The sequence below is a fragment of the Pezoporus flaviventris genome, unplaced genomic scaffold (genome assembly GCF_033815535.1).
Source record: "Pezoporus flaviventris isolate CSIRO_AGI_PZ_B2104156 unplaced genomic scaffold, CSIRO_AGI_Pfla_v1 ptg000007l, whole genome shotgun sequence".
NCBI classification, from domain to species: Eukaryota; Metazoa; Chordata; class Aves; order Psittaciformes; family Psittacidae; genus Pezoporus; species Pezoporus flaviventris.
This window is the reverse complement of record NW_026892555.1, coordinates 84,865,679-84,881,524: the sequence shown is the minus strand read 5'-3', so window position 1 is coordinate 84,881,524 and position 15,846 is coordinate 84,865,679. Positions and strand designations below refer to the sequence as shown.

The window sequence follows — 15,846 nt, the reverse complement described above, 5'->3', positions numbered from 1 at the left end:
GATACCAGAAAGCCAGGGGCAGATCCCATATTCTACCTACACCAATTAGAGAGTGTTCTTGCATTTCTCCATGCACACTTACTTGACAGTCATACTTACACTATCTTAGGGTTTGGCTGAAACTTCTACAGTCACTAGCTGAAGTTTTGCCAAATAGCAGTCAAGTCTGACAGAACTGCAGGCAAGGAAGCAGAAGCTGGTGCCAGTACTGCTGCTGTTAAGAGCTCTCAAGGCACAACCACAATTGCTTTCTTCATCTAAAATTTCCAATAGCCTCTGCCCATGTATTGACAGTCAAGTTCTAGTGTATTGCTTCATTCATAACTGAGCCTGGTTAAGTTCCTCTTGAATGACCTTGGTCTACAAACTCTTACCTTACCGTCTCTCCAAGCAGGACAACATCAGACTGGCATTATTCATTGCTCATAATCCAGTGACTAAAGGGGAAAAGTAGAAATGTCAACATAAAACCTCACAGCCTCAACCAGAGTATTTCTTGGTATTTCTCAAGGAAGTCAAATATCTAAATATTCTTACAAGCATCAGCATCAGAAAGACAATCAGGCTGATTGCAGTGCAATCAGACCTTCCAGAAAGATATTTAAGTGCAATTTTAACAGATATTTAGTCATAGTGCCTAGAAAACAATACTGTCAAAAAGTACTGATTTAGTAGCTTCCCCAAATAACAGACAAGACATATCTCCATATACAGAATTGTTATACTATTTGATCCAAAACTCCCATTTTTACAGAGTAATTCTTCAAGGTTTCAAAGTTTAAAGAGTCCAGCACATCTATTTCGCATTGTGAAAACACTCTTCCAATAAAAGTCAAAAAAATATTTTCATTTTAAAACACACAATAGGCCAGTTTAATTTTAAATACTTTTCCTTAAAGAAAAAAGCGCTATGCATTACTCATAAGTACCAGCTATACCTACACAACACTTACATGTTTTATCCATCCAACCACAGCAACTGCCCTGCTCTGGAAGCAGTTTAGCAAAACTGTGACATGTGGTACCTTCCACTGCTGTGGTGGGAATAAGGGAAATCTCAGTACTGCACAAGCAGTATACATGTCTATTGACTACGTGCTTAAGTTCTTACCAGTAATGCAAGTTGTACAATGATACTGATCTCACTCTAACCCCACAGGTAAATGCAGAATCTGCAGAGGCTCATTCATCTGCTTTGATTTCATAAAGACCTAGGTCCAGCCCTTGCAGCCAGAATGCCTTCAAGTCTTGACTATACAGTTATTGAATTTGTTTTCCTTTGTGACTTCACCACGCATACTGCAAATCCGTTACTTGGCCAAAGGTCACAAAATCACCCTCCTATCAGTAAAGGATTCACCCTTGCAGAGAATCGTCTGTTGCAGAATGACTCTAAGAGCAGGACCACAGAGCCCTGGAGGACTGTGCGAGCAAGGCAGGGGGTGGCCCCCACAGGTAACCGGAAACTGGACATGGGAGGAGAATGTGGAGGAAGCTGTGTGGGGCTAACCAATACTGTTGTGCCAAGGAGGAGTGGCTGAATACCACTCCTATATATATGTGAACTGCATCACAAATAAAGTAGAAGTTGCTTATCACCCATATTGGGTTGGCCTGTCTGCTTCTCCTTGCCGCTTACAATCGTCCTTTTAACACCTTGTTAAAAGGTGTACCTGGAAGAGAAGCAAACCACCTTAACCGGCTTTGTTAACTGGTGCAGTAAGCTGGCATAAAGGAGGAGCCTCCAGTCACTCACCCTACTTGTGCAGACAGCCCATCCTCTTCTAGCATCCTGTGAAGTCTTACAAATCCCATTAGAAGTCCATAAATCAGAAGTTACAGCTGTGCACATCTCTGTGGTATAGTACAGTGAAAAGCTGAATCATCAGTCAGTTGCCCCATTGTTAAAATATAGCCCTACCTGAGCTCAACTTTCTCCACCATAGCAGAAACAAAATCCCATCTTTTGTCACTGGAAAAGATGGACAATCCAGATGTTCACAGCTATACAGAAGTTCTGAAAAATAAAGAGTTGTCTGATTTCAACACTGTGATTGAGCACACTTCTTACGGCATCATCTCAACTCAGGAAAGGCTGCTACAGTTCAAGCAGCACTTTGCTTGGCCCAAGTACTGCGAAGAAAAAAGCACAACTCTTCACTTGCCTAAAATTGCCACAGTTCGGTTAGCTTAATGTTTCTCTCTCATCTATCCTTGTCCTAGGAACCAGTCATTGGGGGGCCTTAGTTCAGCAAATGCTCTCATACTACACTGGCCACACAAACACAAAAGCAGGTTCTTTACAAAATGCAAATGTGCCAACTCATTTTTAAAAGAAATCTGCTGTAGCAGAAATGCCCCAGTTTAACAAAGGGAGTTTACTACCCGATTCTGTTCTATGCTTTCCTCAGCCTGAAGGAATCAAAGCCTTTACTTCCCACCTTGAAAGAGCACAGGCTCCACGGAAGAATGTGAAACACACCAACTCTCTCTAGTCCAATAATTAAAATAACCACCTGGGAAAGACAAGCCTGAGCTCTAGCTTCCACTTCAGCCTATTTGTACATTTTACACATGGTAATTAAGTTTAAAACAGATGGCACTTAGGACATTCTCAGAAGAGGTGGGACATGAGTCTCAGATAAGAAACAGTATCCAGACCTCCCATTTCTGGGCAAGGCCTTTGCAAATAAAACAAAAGCTATTATGTAGAATAAAGAAAAGGAGTGAAAGAAGGGCAAGGACCAAGTACTACAGTGACTTTCTTTAAAGTTAAATTAAGAAAAGAGGAACAAGGATTCCCAGTGGCAGATCTCAAAATGATAGAGGAGTACAGGACCTCAGAAGAGGTCATCCCTAACAGAAAAGCTTCCATCCTACAACAAGAGATGCTACAGTCTTGTCACTAAGGCACCCAGCCTCACTGGCTAATTTTCAGATATCCCAGGCCTTTATTAGCTCAGGTTCTCCTCACCTTCCAATGCTTAAATATGCCTGACACATATTAAATTAAGATGGAAAAGCTGCATTGAAAAGAGAGTTAAATAACAAAGAACACAATACTGAAAGAATCAGGGGGTTGTAGCTATAGTCCTACTAACTTACTATCTCTGACAAGAAATGTACTTCTGTCAACAAACTGGAAGATTGATCACACAGCAATCAAAGTAGCCCTTGGGAAAGCTCTGACTGTCCTCTTGCTAAAAATAAGAGCATCAAGCAAACAGATTGGTTTTCTTTCCTCTTCTCAGACGTAGTTATACCACCCTGTCTGACAGCCACTTGGAGTGGTTTCTTCAGCCCACTATTGGCAGACAGCTGCTAACTCACAGGAAGAGTGTTGTAAGAACACATGAGAACAGACATAATGGGGTAAAACACAAACAGCAGGTGAACATTCAAAGCACAGCACAGGTTCTCTTGGATAAGAGATGAAATCTGCTATGAGTCTACATGGTCTCTGAATTTACCCCCTTGCATAAGGTCAGGTGGCTCTATCACAAAAGAGAGCATGACTAACACTGTCTCAGCATGAAAGAGCAGCATGTTTGTTTTAATATGTACTTTTCCACAAAGCTCATGGTCTTCCAAACAATCTACACCTGCCTCACGAGTTGATCGGCAAGTATAACAGGACAAATCACAGCTGAAGGGAAAGGGGCAAACTTCATGAAGTTCAACAAAGCAAAGTGCAAGGTCCTACTTGCAACTTGGGGTTGGGGCAATCCCAAGCACAGCTATAGGATGGGTGGAGAAGAGATTCAGAGCCGTCCTGCAGAGAAGGACTTGAGGGGTGTGGGCTGATGAGAAACTGAACATGAGCAGGCAGTGTGTGCTCGCAGCCCAGAAAGCCAACTGTATCCTGGGCTGCATCAAAAGGAGCGTGACCAGCAGGTCGAAGGAGGTGATCCTGCCCCTCTACTCTGCTCTCGTGAGATCTCACTTGGAGTATTGTGTGCAGTTCTGGTGTCCTCAACATAAAAAGGACAAGGAGCTGTTGGATCAAGTCCAGAGGAGGGCCACAAGGATGACCGAAACTGGAGCACCTCCCGTATGAAGGCAGGCTGAGAGTTTGGGCTGTTCAGTCTGAAGAAGAGAAGTCTGTGTGGAGACCTCATAGCAGTCTTCAAGTATCTGAAGGGGGCCTGTAAGGATGCTGGGAAGGGTATTTATCAGGAACTGTAGTGACAGAAGAAGGGGAAATGGGTTCAAACTTAAACAGGGGAAGTACAGGTTAGATACAAGGAAGAAGTTCTTTACTATGAGGGTGGTGAGGCACTGGAACAGGTTGCCCAAAGTGGGCCTTGGGCAAACCGGTTAAGTGCGAGGTGTCCCTGCCCATGGCAGGGGGGTTGGAACTTGATGATCTTAAGGTCCTTTCCAATCCAAAACATTCTATGATTCTAAGATTCTTTCCAACCATAACCATTCTATGATTCTATGTATGAAGCTGCCACTGACTGAATACAAGCCATAAAGGAAAACAGCTCTTCAAGCTGGATTGTAAAATAAGCAATAATGTTTACTATACATTACCTACTTAATAGGTTATACTAATCACAATCCATACACCCAGCACATGCCAAGTGATAAGCAATGTGCAGCAGAACATTTTTCTCCAGGAAATGGGCAACACTTACATCACAAATAAGGTGTTTGTCAAATACAACTAAGCATGCCCAGGACAGCTTTTATTTAGCACCCACTTGCCAGGAAAGACACAACAATGCAAACCTCTTCGTGGACAAACAATCCAAACAAATATCCAAGCTGCCTATTGGGAGTGTAGCAGCACAAGCCACAAACTGTATACATCAAAACCCCTGCAGGTCTCACCAGGTTAAAACTCACCACTGACACACCTTTTTTTTTTCCCAGTGCAGAAGTTGCTCCAAGGGAAACGGACTGTTTGTTTTTTTCCTTTCCATGCCACCTTTCTCCTGCACCTTCTGCTCAAAGCACCAGGATTGTGAGAGCATCATTATCCCTATGAGTAACACAGCCAAAGAGAGTGAAGACTGCAATGAATGCACACGAATACAAAACAAGCAGCCTGGGGAGATGTTTTTGTCTGGTTATAAAGCAGGTACTGATGGTGAAAGTAAATGAATGGCTGCTCAGTATGTCAGAGAGACAGATGACAAAGAGCACCTCTTGAGTGAGGAGCCTGCTCAGATCAAACCCAGCTTCAGGCTGCCCCACACCTGCACTGATACTACTGCACTGCTTGCCTTTGCCATTTCAGACCACCAGGATGGAGGATCTCAACACCAGCTCCTCGTATTGCCTTTTCTACATTTGGCTCCTCTCAGGGATGCTTACTTCACACCTCATCTCTGCACAGCTTTAGCTGACCTCGTGGGAACTCCTGGTAAAGGTTACTATAAGACAGTCCAAAGACACAACATGAAAGTGATTACCCCCCATCATACAGACCTAGTGGAAAACACCTCAAACCCCGGGGCAACAAGCCCTAGCCACGCGTGGGTGATGCCAGGGAAGCCTCTTCCCTCAGGGCAGCCTGTCTGCCTCTGCGGGCTGTCAGCGAGGGCTCCTGCAACCCGCACACCACGAACCGCGAGGGAAGGCGGGTAGCCGCCTCGCTAAGAGGTGCCTGAGGTGCTGGGAACGCACCCGCGGGGATGTGTCCCCCGGGGCCCGGGAGGGACGGACATAAGAAGGAAGGGAGGGTGGCCGCTGCCTTCGAACGCGCCCGACAGCCCCTCCGCCGCTGCTCGCACGGCTTCAGCCACGGCTCCCTGTGGGCGCCTCACCACTCCACAACGCGGAGAAAGCCCGGGGCCGAGGGGTATCCCCACCGTTACCTGCCCGGTGATGCCGGTGATCAGAGCCACCTTCCTGCCGTTCAGCTCCTCGCCGTCACCTCCGGCTGCCGCGGCGCAGGCACGCGTCTCCCCCGCCGGCTGTGCCATCCTCCCGGCGGCAGCAAGCGTAGCCCAGGTGCAGAGATAGCCCCGGGTGGATGCTCCCGGCGCTCCGGACGAGCAAGGCGAGGAAAATGCCAGCTGGCACACGGGCTGCCGCCACACAGAGGCTACCTCTGCTGCCCCGGGCACCGCGGCATTTCCGCGCTCTCGCCCCGCCCGCAGGTGTAACCCACTACCACCACCACCGCCGCCGCCACCGCCGGCCCAGCCCCCGCGCAGGCGCGCAGCGGGCAATGGCCCGCGCTCCGCTTCAGCCACCCCACCCCTCCCCTCCCCTCCCCTCGCCTGGTGTCGCTCGGCCCCGCAACCAATCCGAAGCCCCGGCGCTTCCTTAAAGGGACCGCACACGCGGCTCGCCGCGGGGTAGCTCCGGCGCGCGAGGGCTGAAGGTGAGAGCGGTGATTGGTTGAAAGTGGGGGCGTGGCCTGTGCGGCTGCTGCCGCGGAGGCGCGGAGCCGCCGACTTCCTGGTCGCGTGTCGGAGAGGAGGATGCGCCGCCGTCACGTGAGAAGAGCGGGCCATGGCCCCGCCCCCCCCGCCGTAGAGCGCCCCCTGCGGCCTGGAGGAGCGGGCCGACGGCGCTTGAGGCACCGAGAGGTGAGGCTTAATGGACAGGCGGGGATTGTGAGTTCCCGCAGCCTCTGCGCTCGCTACCTGGTCCCCGAGGCCTGCCGGCTCTTTTTAAAGGCTCCGGATCAAAACTGCAGTGGGTTCAACCTTAAATAGGGGAAGTTCAGGTTAGACACAAGGAAGAAGTTCTTCCCTGTGGGGGTGATGACGCCCTGGCACAGGTTGCCCAGAGAAGCTGTGGCTGCCCCATCCCTGGCAGCGTTCAAGGCCAGGCTGGATGGGGCTTTGAGCAGCCTGGTATAGTGGAAGGTGTCCCTGCCCGTGGCAGGGTGTTGGGACCGGGTGAGCTTTAAGGTCCCTTCCGACCCAAACCATTCTATGATTCTATGACTCCCATGAATCGCAGAATCCTCCAGGATGGCAAAGCTGGTCCTCCTCACCTTTCCCACCTGTGGGAATACTTCCCAATAAATGATCCAAAAGCTCCTGGAAAAGTGATTCATAATAACTCTTTTCCTGATGGAACACCAATCAGCAGCTTCTTTTACTACCAAGTCTTGGGAAACGGGAGAGGTGCCTGAGGACTGGAGGAAAGCAAATGTCACTCCAGTCTTCAAAAAGGGCAAGAAGGAGGACCCGGGTAACTATAGACCAGTCAGCCTCACCTCCATCCCTGGGAAAGTGATGGAACACCTTATCCTTGGTACCATCTTAAGGCATATCAAGGATAAGAAGGTTATGAGGGGCAGTCAACATGGCTTCACCAGGGGGAAATCATGTTTGACCAATCTCTTAGCCTTTTATGAGGAAATAACACGGTGGATGGATGATGGCAGAGCGGTGGATGTGGTCTACCTTGACCTCAGCAAAGCATTTGACACAGTCTCCCACAGCATCCTCACGGCTAAAATGAGGAAGTGTGGACTGGATGATCAGGTAGTGAGGTGGACTGCGAACTGGCTGAAGGAGAGAAGCCAGAGAGTTGTAGTCTATGGGGCTGAGTCTAGTTGGAGGCCTGTAACTAGTGGAGTGCCTCAAGGGTCAGTACTGGGACCGGTATTATTTAATATATTCATCAATGATTTAGATGAGGGAATTGAGTGTACTATCAGCAAGTTTGCTGATGACACTAAGCTGGGAGGAGTGGCTGACACGCCAGAAGGCTGTGCTGCCATCCAGCGAGACCTGGACAGGCTGGAGAGTTGGGCAGGGAGTAACTTGATGAAATATAACAAGGGAAAGTGTAGAGTCCTGCATCTGGGCAGGAACAATCCCAGGTTCCAGTATAGGTTGGGGAACGACCTGTTAGAGAGCAGTGTAGGGGAGAGGGACCTGGGGGTCCTAGTGGACAACAGGATGACCATGAGCCAACACTGTGCCCTTGTGGCTAAGAAGGCCAATGGCATCCTGGGGTGTATTAGAAGGGCGGTGGTTAGTAGGTCGAGAGAGGTCCTCCTTCCCCTCTACTCTGCCCTGGTGAGACTGCATCTGGAGTATTGTGTCCAGTTCTGGGCCCCTCATTTCAAGAAGGACAGGGAGCTGCTGGAGAGAGTCCAGCGCAGGGCAACGAAGATGATTAGGGGAATGGAACATCTCCCTTATGAGGAAAGACTGAGGGAGCTGGGTCTCTATAGTTTGGAGAAGAGGAGACTGAAGGGTGACCTTATAAGTGTCTATAAATATATAAAGGGGGAGTGTCACGAGGATGGAGCCAGGCTCTACTCAGTGGCAAACAATGATAGGACAAGGGGTAATGGGTACAAACTGGAACACAAGAGGTTCCACTTAAACTTGAGAAGAAACTTCTTCTCAGTGAGGGTGACGGAACACTGGAACAGGCTGCCCAGGGAGGTTGTGGAGTCTCCTTCCCTGGAGACATTCAAAACCCGCCTGGACGCATTCCTGTGTAACATTATCTAGGTGTTCCTGCTCCGGCAGGGGGATTGGACTAGATGATCTTTCGAGGTCCCTTCCAATCTCTAACATACTGTGATACTGTGTGATACTGTGGCATCATGTTGCTGTGTCTACAAAGGAAGAAGGGGCCTGCCTTTATTTTGCTGTTAATCATACAATCATTGAATAGCATGCTTGAATGGTGGGACCTCTGCATGTACACACAATTGTATTACTATGATTTTACTTTTATTATGGCTTATTACAATGTGTGGTCAAAAATTACTGAAGTTCATCGAAAGCCCAGAATATATTTTAAAAATATTAAAGATGTGGAGCACACTGCTTTTCAAGTGGAAATGTACTCTGGAATCCTGATTGCTTTTTTGCATGCTGCTTCCCATGGTCTCAGTTTAAATCCCCTTGTTGCAGCCTCCTTGTCAGTGATAGAATGGGAAAACTGTATTACATCACAGTTACTCAATTACAAGATGTCATCCCAGTTGTACCATTTCTGTACCTTGTTTCTGAAGCTTTTTCCTGGATGCATTCAGATGATTATAGAGTCAGCAACACTGGCTACTTCTGTAAACTAATTTCATTCCACTAGTGATATTTAATGGGTGTATAGAGGAGGAAAACCATGAATAATATGAATGCCAGCCTCTCAGTTTTGTCTGAGACACCAGAGACATAAAAATATATAAAATTATAAAATAGATAAAAAATATATAAAATTCTGAGTTTCAGGACTCTGTACACCAGCAATAAGGTGCAAAAAATATTTTTATTTTAAAACTCAGAATTTGAGATTAGAGGGAGTTAGGAGCAAGTTTTCTTTATTTACTTGCATAGATCATTCCTTCTCCTGCTAGATCAGAGCCGCATAAAGCAATGCATGACCTACAATATTAAAAATTGTCCTTTATGTGGCCAGATAAGCTTGTCATTTCTAGCTTTTTCTGGTAGTCTATTAAATGTACTGCAAAGTAAACCTTGCCTTATTTCTCTTTTCTGCTCATTAAAGCGGCAAGTAAGGGTGACAATGCAAGCCCTGAAACTGGGCTAGAAGAGCCCACATCACTGGGGCCTCCATATCCAACTTACTTAGAGGAATTTTTTGATCAGTTTCTCTAACAGAGTTTCTCCTACCCTAGTTGTCCAACATCCCACAAGAACTATTTTTCAGATGTAACATTTTCCTTCACTGTTGTTCTCAAAAGGACTCCACCCGATGGGAGAAGCCAGTTCACACCTTTCATAACTCGCCTGATTAATCTAGTACCTCAGTTCAATGACCACTTTATGACCTTATTCTCAGGTGACAGGCACCTTCACCTTGGTTTTTTCTCCTATTTAGAGCAATAGCTTTCCTTCCTACTCAGCATGTGCATTCCTGAGTGATTCAGAACAGAAGACTGCAATCTCTGTCACTTTTGCAAGGGGAGTGTCTCAGCCAGTCTGAACTCAGAACACTTTAGCAGGGCTCATACTTGTATTTTTAGTCAATACTAATACTAGAAACAGGCAGATGAAGCCAGACAGGATGTAGCCCAGTTCAGGTTCCAGCTGACTGAAGCAGGGAAAAAAAAAATATGCAAAAAAAAGCACCTTTAACTTGTTTCAATTTCTATTCCATTTATAAGTCTGGCAGTGGTAGTTGCAGACGCTGTTAGCCAGCTACCATAATCCTGCTAGGTCTGTCCCTGGTGGGCACATTCCAGGTTTAATGCACAAAGACTGTTCTGTCACCAAAGACTTCCAAGGTACAGGTACAGAAGAAACTGAAGGCTCAATTGTGGCACAGGTACTAGATTTTACCTAAGTTGCTCTGGTGTTGACAGCAATTTAAGACAGACTGCAGCTGAAAACTGGACCAGCAGCCCCAAGAGACCCCAGGATTAATATTCATTCTGAGCACTAGCCTGTGCTGATGTCTTGCTGCCTCCAGCACCTGTACTATTGCATGTGCTACCTAACTTAAAGCTAACTTAAAGCCTGCCCACACCGTAATCACTTTTTCGTGCATCTGTGTGGACCTGGCTATAGCCTCTACAAATGGCAAGGCCCTCATATGAAGAGGAGATTGGAGACTGACACACATCTGCAACTCCAGCCTTCTCGAATCCTTGTAAGAGCAGATGCTTGTGTGAGCATGGGTGTCCAGTAAAAGTTTTATGCCCAGAAGTGAACACACCAGCAACTTCTGAGGAAATGCAAAGACTAGCATGTGTGGCATTTACTTTAAAGCTGCCATCCCATGAACTGGGGAGAGCAAGATAGGACAGATGTGAACAAATTTGCGTGGTTTTGGTGGATACAAGCACAGCTGATGGAAGTCAAACTGGTTAAACTAAGAAATAATGGAAAATGAGCAAGGAGGAAGCAGAGAGCAAAAATTAGAGAGAAAAAAAAATGTTGCTGAGAGTAAGGAAGAAGGGAATAATAGGAGCAAAAGACTGTAGTGTATTAGATTACAAAAAATACCATCTTAAATATTAAGAGAAAGGGAAAAGGAGGGAGAACATCCACACAGAGAAATTTTGTTACACTTGAATACCATATGCATTACAAACCTGATGTCAATATCTGAATGGGGATGTGGCCATACTGCTGATTTGGATTTGGATAAGTAACCCTGTGAGGTTTAATAATCTCATGTGAATCCATTGTAAGTGCCAGCAGGAAAGATGTAACCTTATTTTAACTTCACAAGTAGAAATTACTGATTTATTCACTGTGGGACAAAGGTATCTCTAGTATTATTTCATTAATAGTGTTACCCATATTAGGACTTTGGTAAAAGCTGACAAGACACCACTGTATCCTGTTCTGTATAGGAGTTAGAAGTTATCACTGGACCAAGTGGAGCTCTCTTTCTCTGAATCACTCAGTGCAACAAAAGGGAAAACTGGTTGTCTTTTGACAACTGAGGCTGTTCTCAATGCTCCACATCCAATAGTTTAAGCAACTTCTGCGTCATGCTGACATGAACTCCATCAAATCTGTGTCCATTGATCAAAGAACCCTGGCCAGAATACATTGCAATTTGCTTACCTTCAGCTACCAAATACATTTGATCCTGTCCCTGGCTTCAAAGTCCATGGTGACATCTACAGATTGTTCAAAACCCCACCAGGTCTGTTTTGGAGGCTGCAGAAAAGATGGATAGTGAACCTAAGGGCACTTTCCTTCCTGAGGAGCTCTTAATTTATAGAGGCAGGCAAGTGAGGCAAATGTAGTAGGCCCAGAAGAAGGTACTCTAGAAGAGTTTATTTTTCTACTTTGATGTTTTAAAGTAATGGCACAAAATTACAGTATTTGTTGACAGAGCTAGAGAGCTGTGGAAGGGGACGTGGAAGAGGAGGGAAGGGGGACTCAAGGGGAGATCCATCACAATATGAAAGAAGGTGCAGATGTTGGAGTGAGAGTAAACAGTCACAGAGAGGAAAAGCACCAAATTTGGTGAGGAAACAAAGTGAAGAGTGTGCAGAGACAAGTGGATGAATGGAGGGGAAGTCTCATAATTGTTTTTCTACCTGTTGGCTTGAATATTTGAGGGTGTGGGGAGTGACCTACAACCTCAATGCCCTGACATGGCAACTGGCAGGTGGAGCAGAAACAGGAGGATTCAGGGGATGGTTCTGGACAGTAAACCTTGGGGCCAGAGCCTGGAGATAAGCAACAGTCTGACACTCCTTGCCTTTCAGGTGACTCTTGTGCATCTGACAAATCTTGCATTTCATACGTCTCTCTACAGGCTGTCATATATCTTTCCACTAGGACCTTCCCGGTGGCAAACACAGTGCCAGCCATGAGAAGTTGAGACATGAGTGCTGCAACTCAGCATTACAAAGCGGGGGGGGGAATAAATTCCTGGCAGTACTGGCTCCCAGCTGGAGCTCTTTGTGTTTAACATGCATGGCCTGTGCCCAGCCCACAAAGTATTTGCAGCCTCCTTTCAGTCTTTGAAAACACTCCCCTGCTTGGTTTTGGAGGGGTGGGTAGGATTGGCCAGATTTACTAACTTCTTGGCAAAGATGTATCCTTTGAAAGGCAGAGACCCAGTTCCTGCTGGTGCACATCCCGATGTGATTTCTACAGCACTCTGCACTGCATGGTTTTTCGAAGGCAAAGGCAGTGCCAGTGCCACATTCCTCTCTCATATGTATCTGTAACACTAGAGTGAACTGATGCTACCCTGCAGTAAAACTGTGGAAGAGCAGGATCCAGGCTGAGCTTTGTACTACTGTTTGTTTCCAGCCTAAAGGTTTGCATCTGGAAGTTTTACTCAAGTCTGGAACAGCATCATGACTAGGCACACAAATCCTGATCCTTCCTGTGCTTGGTGCAGGAACAGCATGTGCTTGAAGAAGAGGGGATGTTGGCAGAGCTTTGTGTGGGCTTTGCACTTCTGGACCACTGAAAAGGCTGCTCTCCAGCCCAGCAGAAGGGAAGGAGCCTGCCTGTGTTCACCATTCCATAAGAGAAGGCTGGGACAGGCCTCCTCCTCTCAGCCCTGATTACATCTTCTGTGTGGTCAAGGGTAACCTTGCAGCAGTGGTGAGCTGTGTTTGGTAGCCTCAGGCAAGTGGGAAGGGCTGTGAATAGCTGGAGTCCAGAACTTCTGCAGTGTCACAGGGGCAAGGGCTGACATGGGGTCCTGGGCCATGAGCAGGGTGGCAGGGACAGCCAGGCCTATGGGTGCTAGCGGGACTTGGGCATTGCAGCCAGGGCCCCAAACCAAGCCTTGTCTCAAAAAGAAACATTGTTTTGTCAAAAAAGCCCAGCATGGCAGTGACAGTCCAGTACCTCTCTGCTTGTGGCCTACAAGCAAGCCAGTCCTCAGTGCAATGTGTTTCTCCAGCACACGAAAATAATTAACAATTGTTCCTTTGTATCTTGGCCAGCACTGGAGGTACCTAATTTTGGGCATTGTTTCTGTAAGAAACACCAAATAAATGTTCCTTTTCATTCCCAGAAGAGGGCAAAGAGCCATGAGTACAAAAAGCATCAGGCCCAGTGATGTGTTAGTGTGTGCAGTTGTCCCTTACAGCTTTGTAAGCCACTGCTAACTGGCCTGGAGCCAATGGAGTTAAAACACCTGAGAGAAGAGACAGGTTCCTAACTGGAAGGAGAAGGAGAATTCTCCATGCATGACTGATTAGAAACATTTTTACCCAACATGATTATTTTGCTATGTACAGGGAGCCACGAGACTTTAAGGGAGATGTTGGCAGCTCACTGAGAATTCTAGTGGTTGAAGTTTAGAAAACTATAAAACCATAATTTTTCTTGAGCGGACTAGCATCTTTGCATATTTTAGGGAAGGTCCCAAAGAGCGAAGCTGAATCCCAAACATCCTACTTCCTATGAGGGTCTTCACGTCTAGTGCTTCCAGCAGGACAGCAGTGGTACAAAAACATACCTTACCCAATGAATGCTGTCAACATGTAACAGGTTTGAAAAATAACAAGAAATCACTGGCCTGACTGGAAGAGAAACCTCAGTATAAAAGCATGGCTGGTTAAAATCTTATTTGTTGGATTTGGTTTCTTTTTCCCTGAAGGAGATATCAGAGAATGAACTAAAAGTTATGGAATAAACTTTAAAAGTCTACCTAAAGAAACAGAAAAGATTAACTACTGGAAGGCCAGGTTTTTCACAAATGCCACTACTCATATTACACATGCACAGTCACACTTGTGTATCCCCATCTGTGTCCCTGGCACGTGTGCCAAGGTACATTTTATTATTACTGACATTTTGGTTTTGGGAGCATGTTTGAATGAAGCAGTTTGTACCCCTGTTGAAACTATTTGGTCTGCTCACTAGCACAAAGGATGACATCAGAAACTACTTCTCTGAAAACCATCAGAATATAGTACAGGGGTTCTCTTTTTTCTTCTGGCCTTATACAAATATGGTCTAATATACACCCAAATCCTGAAGTAAATCTTGTCCATAAGACTTCTAATCAGAAAAGAAAACAACAACCCTGTATTTCTCACACTATAAGAAGACCACCTTGGAAAAAGAACAATGCAGTCACAGAGTGGTGTGGTGTCCGTTAAGAGAGTTCACATTAAGCAAGCATTAGCTATTCAAAGAATTAACTGAAACGGCGCAGTAAGTGAGCATCTGTTCCTTGTCACTGAACTCACGACTATAGCAGAGAGAAGAGAAAAAGGTAAGGTAACAAATATTTCTAGCGTGGAAATTAAAAAAAAAATCACTTCACTTCCCCTAGTCTGGATTATTCTTTTAGAAGGTAGATCAAAATATCAGTGGTTGCTTTTCGAAGTTGTCTCTCCAGTCACAGAACAAATCAGTAGCAGAACATAAGAGATCCAAGATATGGACCAGAGGGGACTCCCAACATTGTTGGATCTGTATTTTTTGTAACAGCATATGTATTTGGCTAGATATATGCTATTTACGCTCTTTATGTATTCCTTTGCATTTTATTTGTGGCTAAGAGGTAAGGTAAGAATGCTATAATTTTTAATGCACATATTTAAAGCAGGTAAAAGCTGTCTCATAGTCTTGTGTGCCTGGGATAAATCATTCTGTGACTAGTTGCAACCAAACCCAGAAGAATGATACATAAAATTACTTCTTTATTACCCCTATTACAAAGCATTAACTGTTTGCTAGGTGCTGACAGAGTCAGACCTCCATGGCCCTTCTGTTGGTTTGTCAAAAAGACTGCTGGCTTCAAACCTACAGAGGAATGTAATGGAGCTGGTCGAAGTGGAACTTGGGTGCCAGTGACGGGGAAATGACAGAATTCACATTTCATTGGGACTGGAAAGAGGCAACACTACAGTAAAAGCAGACAGGATTTCAGGAGGACAGATTTCAGTCAGCCAAAGGGTCACTAGGTAACATTTTCTGGAAGGCTGACCCAAGGGAAAAGGGGAATTTGAGAAAGAAATTATGTAACATGAAAGAGATGGTATTAAAGGTGTAACTGCAAACTTTCCAGGTACAGAAGATGGTCAGGAAGCAGAGTAAGTGATCAACTTGGTTAGGTCCCTTTTGTCCCAAACATACAAGGAGGTTACACTGGAGGTAGAAACTATTGTCAGAGTATGAAAGACAGATTTTCAACAGCACACAAGAGCAACATCAGAAAGGCCAAAGAGATGTTAGTCCTTGTGACCATTGCTTGTGAGATCATTCTATCAGTGCGTTAATAATAGGAAAAGCAGGATTAGTGAACTAGTCAATGGAAGAGTAAGTCTATTAGCAGATGACATTGAAAGACAACTTATTTAATGTTTTTTGCTAAAAGTGACTAACAGTTAAGATCAATAGCGAAGAAATGGGTCTGTATGTGGTGGTGTTTACTTAAACAGTCTAGAAGATGGAATAGAAAGATTTCCGTGAAGCTGAGGGGGGAATGCAAATAAATTAGATTAGAAATCAA

The 15,846-nt window shown here is 45.6% G+C and overlaps 1 protein-coding gene across 1 annotated transcript in view; it reads right to left on the bottom strand.

Moving 5' to 3' along the window:
• Positions 1-6,113, bottom strand: part of GMDS (GDP-mannose 4,6-dehydratase) — a 423,256-nt gene extending 417,143 nt beyond the window's left edge. The window contains exon 1 of the mRNA XM_061449337.1: positions 5,826-6,113. Within this exon, the coding sequence (XP_061305321.1) occupies positions 5,826-5,933 (108 nt within the window). The 5' untranslated portion in view covers positions 5,934-6,113. The remainder of the gene's footprint in view (positions 1-5,825) is intronic.
• Between the last annotated feature and the right edge of the window lie 9,733 nt (positions 6,114-15,846).